This window comes from Meles meles, chromosome 19 (genome assembly GCF_922984935.1).
Source record: "Meles meles chromosome 19, mMelMel3.1 paternal haplotype, whole genome shotgun sequence".
Taxonomy (NCBI): Eukaryota; Metazoa; Chordata; class Mammalia; order Carnivora; family Mustelidae; genus Meles; species Meles meles.
Genome location: NC_060084.1, coordinates 52,930,099 through 52,940,606, shown reverse-complemented (window position 1 = coordinate 52,940,606; position 10,508 = coordinate 52,930,099). Strand labels below are relative to the sequence as shown.

The following is a 10,508-nucleotide window of genomic DNA, read 5'->3' as shown; positions in this document are numbered from 1 at the left end:
AACCCACATCCCACTCCCTGACCACAGCCTCTCGTGCTCCCAGAGGTGTGGGTGGCTCTGCCCTACCTGTTCTTCTGGCTCAAAGGCACCCTGACCCCCTCATGCAACCTCTGCCAAGCCCCTCTGTCTGCACTTCCTACACCCCACGGTCCACCCCTTTCCCCAACCTCGAGTCTCAACTCCCTTGTCTTGGCACCCCTCCCACCACCACTCAGTCCTACATGTGCCTCTTTGCTGGAGAAAAACAAAACAAAATCATCCAACTGCTCAAATGATGCCCCTTTAAATTCCTGACTGCCAACTTCACTGGGGCACCTTCTCCACGGCCCTCACCACCCCAACCCCACCCGCCCAGGTGCCCCTTGAGGTGAGCTGGCATCGATCTTCCAGGAGGAAACAGAAGCCAACCCAAGGACTCTCCCTCCTCTTCCTGCCACAGGACCCACACCCCACCCGAAACCTCACCCGCCCTTTCCTCCTTCCTTCCTGGAACAATGGAAGAGGCGTCTTTCCTCCTGTCTGGAGCTAATCCCACCACTCTGGCAGTTGCACCATCCGCCGCTTTGTTCTTGGGCATCTCATTCCCTGTGGTTTTTAAAAGCTCTCCACCTGAGTTCAAATCATAGAACCATGGGGCCACCATTCAGCGTTGTGTAAACTTGGGCGGGCAACTTCTCTTCCTCATCTGTACATTGAAGATAATAAGAGCGTCTTTCTCACGAAACCATGGGAAGGGTTTGGTGAGTTAATTTATGAAAAATGTGCTAAAACTGTGTTGGACACCCAAATCCGTGTATAAATGGAATTGACCCTCAAATCGCCTTGGAAGACAATAGAAGATTCTCATAGTGGAGCGGAGATTCCTATAGTCCTGGAGTTTGTATACTTCCTCTTGAACTGACCAGCTGGCTGACCCTGGACCAGCCACCTCTCCTCAGCCTCAGTTTCTCCATCTGTAAAATGGGGACAAGATAGTACCTATCCCATAGGGTCCACAATTTCCATGACTCACTCTGCTCCAGCCATGCTGGCCTCCTCCCTGGTCCCCAGACACACCTCAGGACTTTTGCACTGTTGCTCCTTCTGTCTGGAATAGTCTTCCCCTGGAGATACCCAACTATTTTTCGTCTTTGCCCGAAGGTCACCTCAGTTGGGACTTCCTTGACCCTACTCCACTCCCTACTTTCTTACTATTTTTCATAGCACTGATAAATTAAAATATTATGTATTATACTTATTTAACTTTCTCTTGGTTGCCCCCACTTCTAGGATGTAAGCTTCAGCAGGGCAGGGATTTCTGTCTGGTTCATGGTTATATCCTCAGGGCTCGGAACCGTGAATCCTGCACAGTGGGTACTCTGCGTTGTTGAATGGAAGGAAGGAGAGTGAAGGAAGGCAGGAGGGAGAGGGAGACAGGGAGGGAGGAAGAAGGAAAGAAGTGAACCCCCACGAGAACACCCTTGGTAAAACAAAATGGGCAATGAAAGATGATTCCACCTTAGAAAGGAAGGAAATTCTGACACACACTACAACATGAACTTTGAGGACGTTGTGCTCAGGGAAATAAACCAGTCACAAAGTGATTACACTTCTGTGAGGGAACGCCAGTGGTCACATCCACGGAAGTGGAAAGCAGATGGAGGTGGGGGCAGGGAGGGCAGGGCTGGGTGAGGGGATGGGGAGGAAGTGCTGAACAGGGACAGAGCTCCGGCTGGGAAAGACAGAAGCTTTCGGAGATGGATGGCAGCCTCAGGCCACTGAACTGTCCACTTAGAAATGATTTAGGTGGTGAATTTTATGTTCTGTATATTTTACCACAATAAAAAAGGAAATCAAAATTTTAGTTTTTTTGTATTTCTTTAAAAAATGTATTTATTTGAGAGAGAGAGAGCAGGGGAAGGCGCAGAGGGAGAGGGAGAGACAGAATCCTCAAGCAGACTCCCTGCTGAACACAGAGCCGGGTTGTGGAGTCGTCCCAGGACCCCGAGATCATGACCTGAGCTGAAATCGAGAGCCAGCTGCTTAACCGACTGAGCCACCCAGGCAGCCCTCAATTTTTGTATTTTTTAAAGATTTTATTGTTAATTAATCTCTACACCCAACATGGGGCTCAAAACTCACTACCCAGAGATCCGGAGTCCCATACTCCACCAACTGAGCTAGTCAGGCGTCCCGCAAATCAATTTTTTAAAAGCTTTGAGCATTAACGGACAAAAACAAAAGAACATAGCACAGCGCTTGGCTGTGCCAAGCCCTCAGTAAATGGGAGCTATTTATGTCCTTTCGCTCTCCTCACCAACCTGGGATGGTCACACACGTCTTGCCCCTGCCCCATCTAAGGGCTGTCTTCACTCACCACCTCCTCCCCAACCTCCCAACCCCCCTTCCAGTCCCACCAGCCATGAAAACCTTCCAGGCTCCCCGCTGCCCAGCTGGGTCCCACATATCTCTTCCTACCTGGAAAATTATCTTAACTTTCCCAGCACCACCCCTTCCTGGTGTTCTTTCTAGCTCTCCCCTTGCTCCTTCTCAGCACCCTGCCCCCTAAACCAGGGTCTTCCTTAGGGTTCTGGGCAGATGTCCCTGGTCCTCTCGCTAGATATAGTCTCCCTACGTGGGCTGCAGGCACTCTGGCTTCCATGCCACTTGAGCTAATAATGCCCCACCGCTGTCTCTAACCAAACAGCTCTCCTAAGCTCCAGAGATAGGTCTCCACTGAGGATCCTAAGGGCTCTTCTCTCCCCTGCTCAGAATCGCCCTTGAGCTTCTACTTTTCCTGGCCACCTTTCCCTCCAGCCCTCTGAGCTCTGTCACCATCCTCCTGCCTGGAGGTCTCTACTCAAGCCCTTCCCCTCTCCCCCTGCTCCCCCCCACCACCCTACACTCCCTCCATCCCCCTGGCGAACTCCTACTCATTCACCACAGGCCCCAGCTGAGACAACCCGCCCTTTGGGAACCCTTCCCCACTCCTGGGGTTCTATCAGGCCCTTCCACATTCCTTGTCAGGGGCACATCACCCCCAGGACCAAGTTTCCTATTGCCCCATTGGCCTTTCCCACCAGACCATGAGCTCCTTGAAGGCAAGGACTCTGGCCATCTGTTTGTTCATTTGTTTGTTCATTCGTTCATTCACTCACTGAGTATCTTTTGCACACCCATGTCAGGGCCAACAACACTGCTAAGGTGGTGGGTGGAGTGGTGAGCAGGCAGCCCAGGTTTTGGATTCTGGCAGGAGGGTGCTGAGTAACCCGGTGGAGCATGCAAGGACGGGGGCTGGGCTGGGGAGCGAGAAGGAGGGGAGCATACTTGGGGTGCACGGGCTAGCCTTTCGCTAGGGCTCCCTTGGGTTCACTGAAGGCTTCTGCTTAAAATTTTTTTTACTTAAAATTTTTACTTTTTATTTTATTTTACTTAAATTTTTTTACTTTTATTTTACTTAAAATTTTTTTAAAGATTTTATTTATTATTTGATAGAGGGAGAGATCATGAACAGGCAGAGGGGCAAAGAGGGTGTCAGGAGACACCTGGGGTGTCAGGAGACGGAGAGCACAAACAGGAGAGGGTCTGCAAACTGCAGACCACACTGAAAACGGAGCCCGACCCAGGGCTCCATCCCAGGACCCCAGGATCATGACCTGAGCTGAAGACAGATGCACAGCTGACTGAGCCATTCAGGCGCCCCTCAGAGCCTTCTTTTTGGGTGGAGGGAGACCTCGTGCTTACCAGAGCCTTTCAACTCAGCAGAGGGTCCCCCTGAGTCCATCAAATCAAGGTTTATGCTCAGATGGAGGGGGTGAGCTCGCCTTTACCCGGAAATTCTGTTTTGTCGCTGTTTATTTTGAAATACATTATGGAGAGAAAAATAAAAGGAAATACGGACTGTAAGAAGTTGTTCAAATGGTAGAGTCCCATGGACTCCTTCCCTCAGCTTCCCCTCGTGGCGATGTTGCCATAGATAAATTCCTGCAGGCTGTATCAGTCCCAGGAAATCCCCGAGGGCCAGTAGCCAGACTCTTAAGTTCTAGTTCCAGGTCTCTGTGCATAAGTTTGCCTGTGTTCGTGTGTGCATAGGTGTTTCTTTCTTTTTTTTTTTTTAGGATTTTTATTTATTTGATGGAGAGAGCACAAGCAGGGCGAGCAGCAGGCAGAGGGAGAGGGAGAAGCAGGCTCCCTGCGGTCCTGGGGTCATGATCTGAGCCCTGAGCCGAAGGCAGCTTAACCGAGCCACCCAGGTGCCCCTGCATGGTGTTTCCATGGAAGGTTATGTCATGTGTACATCCGTGTCACCATGAGGGTCCCCAGGTGCAGACAGCCCCCTCCCAGGCCCCCTATGCCCTAGGGGTGGTCTTTCCTTCTGTTCAGCATCCCACCCTTCTGGTTTGCCGGAGTCAGAGCTGACGTCACTTCAGCCCCTCAGAACCAGATCACAGGAAACAGAAGTGCACACAGGAAGGTGGGCGTGTGGGTTCAAATGCCCGGAGTGAGTCCCCAGGGAGAGAGACAGGGGCTAAGCAGCAGACCAGGCAGAGAGGGAGGAAAGTGGTTTGGTAGCCAGGCTGGGTGGGGGATGGGGGGGCCGTGCAGTGGTGTCAGGAGAAGGAGAGTGCAGAGGTTGCCTCCTGAGTCACCGTGCCCTGCTCAGGCCCAGGGACAAACTGCAGTCATTAAGGAATTTAAGAGGCTGGGGAGGTGCTGAGGGGAGTGGGCCTTGCCCCAAGTTAGGAGGGGTCCCTCGAACCCAGAGCCCCTCCTTGGCCACCTGGAGCCCCTTCCCACCTCACCACTGTCTCTCTCCCTCTCTCTGGGTCTCCATCTCTGTCTCTGTCCCCAATCCACCCTGCCCCTCTGTAGAGCCTCAGCTGAAGGACCCCAGTTCTGTACTGACCCCCCTCCTCCCTGCTGGGGCCCCTGCTCCCCAAACTCCCAAGACTGTAGGAACCACAAAAGCCTAGGGGAACAAGGCAGTCCCAGGTGCCTCCCGCCCATCCTGTCTCCTGCCAGTTCCCAGCCCCACCCCTCCCTCCCTCCTCATGGCAACTGTCACCTTCCATGCTTCCTGTCTCCTCTGTGGGTGTCCCCATCACCTGTGTTACCTTTCATTCCCTCTGTCTCCCCCTCCTCTGCCTTGTCCTTCATCTTCCTCCTCCTCCTCTCCAGTGCATCAGCACTTGTCTGCACCATCCCTGTCCTCCCCCCAACCCGTGCCTCCCGCCACCCACCCCCCAGCCTCTTCCCTCTGTTCCCCACCACTGCCCTCTGCTTTCCCACTCTGCCCTCTCCATGAATCTCTGTTTCTGGGCTTCCCCTGTTCCCTTGTCTTTCCTCGCATCTGCCTCCTCTGTCCCTGTGTCCACATTCATCTTCCTTCCCCTTCCCCATCTTTCCCTAGTCTCTCTCCCTCTGACTCTTCTCTCTCTGGCCTGTGTTTCTCTGACCCTATCTCTGGGTCATATGTGACTTCTCTTTCATTTCCCAGACTTCTCTGTGTCTCTGTCCCCCACCCCTCCCAGCATCTTCCCATGAGACCCCCATCCTGTTCACCTTGCCCTGGGGTCCTCCCTCCCGAGGTTCCTCCCAGATTAAACACCATCACTGGGCGGGTTCTCATTAATGTTGTGGCTGCTTCTCTGGCCAGAGAGGGGAGGGAGGAGATAGGACAGGGAGCCCTGGAATAGGAACCAGGCTATTAAAAAAAATGTCAGAAGGGCAGGAGGCCGGGCCAGTTGCCCAGACCAGGATAAAAGGCCTCCCCAGGGTGACAGGGAGGCAAGACACCACCGCCACGTCCTCCACACACAGAGGTACATCCATGTCTCCAAAGGTCTTGGTCTCTGTGTAAGGTCCTCTCTGTCCCTCAAACTCTGGGTTTCTTGCAGCCTGCTTCTCTCTCACTTTCTGTCTGCATTTGCCGGAGCCCAACCCCCAGCCCCCAGAATGTTCTTCCTGCTGACAGCATTCCAGATCGTGGCTCTAGGTAAGACAGCAGTGGGGTCTGAGGTAAGGACGGTCCCCTGGAGATGCTGAGAAGAGATGGGGAGGGTTCCCAGGGACCCAATGTACTCTGGGGTGACCTGGTGAGAAGGTATGGGTATGGTTTTGGGGGTCTTGACTGAGGAGGCCTAGGTTCTGAGTTGTGGAGGTATCAGGAGATATGAGGGTACCAGAGTTGAAGGAGATGGGAAGGAATAAATGAGGACTTGTGGAGAACTGTCCAGTCCTGTCTGGGTTTTATTTAAAAGGAGGCTGCAAAAAATAAATAAATAAATAAACAAACAAATAAATAAATAAATAAGGAGGCTGTAGAACTAACGGCAAGATGGCATGTTGTTGGCGGTGATGGGGGTAAGGGTGATGGTAGGGGGTTGGAGGGTGGGCTCACAGGGAGGCGTGAGGATCGGCAGATGGAGTGGGTGTGGGGCAAGACAGTGGGAAGACGGTGGGTCCTGGGGGGGGCCATATGGGGGCCTTGAATGTGTTCAAGAAAGATTAATGGGGGGGGATTGTGACATGTTATGAGAAGTGATGATATAAACTACTCATGGGAGAATAAAATCAAAGGTAGTAGATATGTCAGAGCCCTGGATGAGGTGGCCGTGGGATCAAGTGCTGTACTATGGAGGTGAGGGGGGGAGGTGTTGGCTGATAATGGCCAACATTTGGCATATCTTGCAGATCTCATACTGCGTGGGCAGATAGAGATGGGTAGTTTAGGGGGTAGGTTATAAAAAGGGATTTGTGGGTCCCAGACGTCCTAGAGAGTTGGGAGGTGAAGAGCATTTGTTCATCTGCTTTCCCCACCCCATCCCTGCCTGTTCCTAGCCATGGCACAGAGCCAAAGGGATGAGAACAAGATAATTGGTGGTTACACATGCGTCCAGAACTCCCAGCCATGGCAGGCAGCCCTACTGGCAGGTCCCTTTCGTCGTTTCCTCTGTGGAGGGGCCCTGCTGTCAGGCCAGTGGGCCATCACTGCTGCTCACTGTGCACGCCCGTGAGTAATCCCCTCCCCTACTCTTGTTCCAAGTGAATTCCAGAGTCCAGAGCCCCAGAGCTCAGCTAAGAAACCAGACCATTGTGTTGGACCTAATGTAGTAGCTGGGGCCTGGTTTGGGGTCTAGATAAGACCTAAAATTACCAGCACAGCTCAGAATATGGAATCCAGCCATAAATCTTGAACTCAGTTTAGATTCTTTTTTTTTTTTTTTAAGATTTTGTTTATTTAGAGAGAGAGAGAGAGATCAGGGGTAAAGGCAGAGGGAGAGACAGAATCTCCAGCAGATTCCAAACTGAGAGCAGGGCCGAAGGCAGAGCTCAATCCCACCACCCTGAGGTCACAATCCCAGCCAAACCACGAGTCTGACGCTCAACTGAATGAGACACCCAGCTGCCCCTCGGTTTAGATTCTGAAAGCAGATTGACAGTTTAGGACCCATAGGCCAGTGTAGAGTCCCATACAGTAGAACCTAATATAATCTGGAGATCTATCTAGAGGCCAAGCTCTATGTAGAGACTAAGATTAGGAGCCCATTCCAAATTGATGGTTCAGTTTAGGGTACAGTCTACATTCAGTAACTCAGAACACCTCTCAATACTTAGAATTCAAAGTCTAGTCCAGACCTGCAGTCCAGCCATAAATCCAGAACCCTGTTTACAGCTAGAACATATAGCTCAGAATGTAGAACAGACAGACCCAGAACCTATTCTAGGGGCAATGTTTAATTCAGAATCTAGTCTACAGCTTCTTTTTTAGCAGCTGGAACCCAAACTTCAAGCTAGTGTCCAACTGCAGGCCATAATCTGAAGCCCCATACAGAACTCAGAGCCCCTCCAAGAGTCTAGACCTAAACATAGAACCCAGATCCAAGAAAAGAGCCCACCCAGTGCCTATAAACCAGATCTAATGCCATAAACTAAAGTTTGATGTAGAACCCAGAGCCCAAAACCTAGTGCAGAGTCTAGAATGCAAAGCTCAGAATGCGAGGCAACATCTAGAAACTTGGATCCGAAGTTTCTGGAGCTCCATCTAGAAGCCAGAGCTCAAGCTGAGGTCAAGGGCTCAGACCAGAGTCTAGAAGCAAGAGCCCAGATCATAACTGTAATTCCATTTGAAACAAAGCCTAGCCAAGAATCAAGAACTCAGACTGATGTTCAGGACCCTAAGCTCAAACACAGAGCTCAAGCCATTGTTTAAAACCCAGGTCATAAACCAAAACTTAAGCAGGAACCCAGAACTCAACCTAGCAACTTAGAAACTGAAGTTTGTATCGATGTCCAGAATCCATTGCTCAATCTAGAATTGAGACTACCCTAAGACTAAGAGCTCAAATCAACATTCTAGAACCCATACTCAAACCATAATACGGAGCTCAAAATAGAACCCACAGCCTATCCTAACACCAGAAGCTCATACCCATATCTAGAAAGTATGCCATGATCCATAAGCAATCTAGAAAGCCCAGATCCTAGCTTAGACTCAAACGTTCAAAATATCTAGAACCCAGGGGCCAGGCTGGGACCAGGATGGAGCCTCCCTGGAGCCTAGTCCAGGATATCAATCCTGATTTAGAGCCTAGAGCCATAGCCCAGACTCTCACTTGGAATTCAGAGCCTAGAACCCAACACTGAGCCAAGAACTCGCAATTATCACCTTACACCCAAGCCAGAAAGCAGAGCATAGCTCAAAAGAGGAAGGGGTGGATGGTAGGATTGGCCCAAGAGAGAATGCCCAGCTTGTGGGAAAGAAGAGCACAGCAGTCCATCAAATGCTCCATAAGCAGCTCAGACTTGTGGAAAATTCATCACCAGGGAAGAGAATGGGGCCAGAGGGTGGGCAGGGGTCTCCAGGTCAGATCCTGAGCAGTGCAACTTTTGGGGTTTATGGGCCAGGATCCTTCACGTAGCCCTGGGCAAGCATAACCTGAAGAACTGGGAGGCCACCCAGCAGGTGCTACGTGTGGTTCGTCAGGTGCCACACCCCCAATACAACTCCCGGACTCACAATAACGACCTGATGCTGCTGCAGCTGGAGCGGCCCGTTCGGCTGGGGAGGGCGGTGAGGCCCATCACCATAGCCAGCTCCTGCGCGAGCCCAGGAACCCCCTGCCGTGTGTCAGGCTGGGGCACCACATCTAGCCCCATTGGTGAGTACTCCCACATCCTGGGAAGGAAGGGCTGGGGGGCCTGGACAACTTGGTCTGAGGGAGGAGGAGGTCAGTCCCCAGACTCCTGGTCCTGCTGGAAGGTAGAACCCTCATTTGTAACCCTTCTGTGCCCCCCAGTCAGTTACCCCAACTCCCTGCAGTGTGTGAACATCAACATCTCCTCGGATCAGGAGTGTCGGCGGGCTTATTCCCAAGCCATCACTGCTGGCATGGTCTGTGCAGGTGTCCCCCAAGGTGGGAAGGACTCCTGTCAGGTGAGGCCCAAGAGGAGAGCTGGGGGAGGGGGATTGTTTGGGGCTGGGACTTGGGTTTCAAAGGATCTCAGGAGCATGAAAATCAGCAGAGGCCTCCCATAGACTGAGAGAGATTGTAACAGCTGGGCTGCTCCTAGTTGTACACCCTTGGATAACAGACCTAATCCCCCTCTGCCTGAGTTTACTCATCTGTCAGGTGGGGGTATCACCTCTTAGTGGAGGTGGTGGAGTGAAGTGGTAGTGCATGGAAAGTAGTGGTGCTCTCGTTGTTACATATGGGCATTGGGAAATCTGTGCTCAGGAACTCTAGAGACCTTAGCCCATCCCTGAGAGGTGACTCCAGAGACGGGGAGATAAAGAAGCATGCACAGTTTCTAGAGCAGCGTAGTGAGCCCCAAGAGGAAGAGACAGCAGGAACCAGGGAAGAGGGAAGGCAGTGACCCCAACCCTTCCGGCTGATATCTCCAGAGCCCTGCCAGGGCTCTCAGCCCACCTCCTTCCTCGCCTTTGCCTCTTGGGTTTTCCACACCCATGCCTCTGACCATCTGTCCATGGGTGTCTCCATTTCGGCCTCTCCCCTTTAGGGTGACTCGGGGGGACCCCTGGTGTGCAAAGGACAGCTCCAGGGCCTTGTGTCCTGGGGGATGGAACGTTGCGCCCTTCCTGGCTATCCTGGAGTCTACACCAACCTGTGCAAGTACCAAACTTGGATCCAGAAAACCATACGGAGCAAATGATTGCTGGTGTAACTGAACACCAGCCCATCTGCTGGTGTTGGTGATATTGCTCTCTCCACACCAAGACCCTGGGTGGCCCCCAAAAAAAGTGGCCCCCAGCCCACTCCTCCCTCAGACCCAGGGATCCCAGCCCCCAGCCCCTCCTCCCTCAGACCCAGGGTCCAGGCCTCTTGATCTGGACTCCTGGCCCAGAACTCTCCTTTCCCAGAGAAGTTCCTTCAGGATTTCTCTCCACACCCCCACAATATCATTCAAGGACCCTTAGGTACAAGGATAGGAACATGAAAGCACAAAACTTGCACCATACCCCAAAGAAGACATTTTCCAAAACTCTTAGTGTCTCTAAAAACCAGATA

At 52.0% G+C, this 10,508-nt stretch overlaps 1 protein-coding gene across 1 annotated transcript; it reads left to right on the top strand.

The window, feature by feature from the left end:
* The first annotated feature begins 5,934 nt into the window (after window positions 1-5,934).
* On the top strand, window positions 5,935-10,152 carry KLK14 (kallikrein related peptidase 14). Its single transcript, XM_045988358.1, has 5 exons — window positions 5,935-5,974; window positions 6,820-6,991; window positions 8,887-9,140; window positions 9,279-9,415; window positions 10,000-10,152. Exons 1-5 carry the CDS (start codon window positions 5,935-5,937, stop codon window positions 10,150-10,152), a joined length of 756 nt encoding a protein of 251 aa, XP_045844314.1.
* The last annotated feature ends 356 nt before the right edge of the window (window positions 10,153-10,508 follow it).

Bases quoted from the DNA above. Each gene is read 5' to 3' on its own strand.
- KLK14 (XM_045988358.1), top strand. From the start codon at position 5,935: ATGTTCTTCCTGCTGACAGCATTCCAGATCGTGGCTCTAG. The intron at 9,141-9,278 runs GTGAGTACTCCC...TGTGCCCCCCAG, and splicing joins CACCACATCTAGCCCCATTG to TCAGTTACCCCAACTCCCTG. The intron at 9,416-9,999 runs GTGAGGCCCAAG...TCTCCCCTTTAG, and splicing joins GTGGGAAGGACTCCTGTCAG to GGTGACTCGGGGGGACCCCT.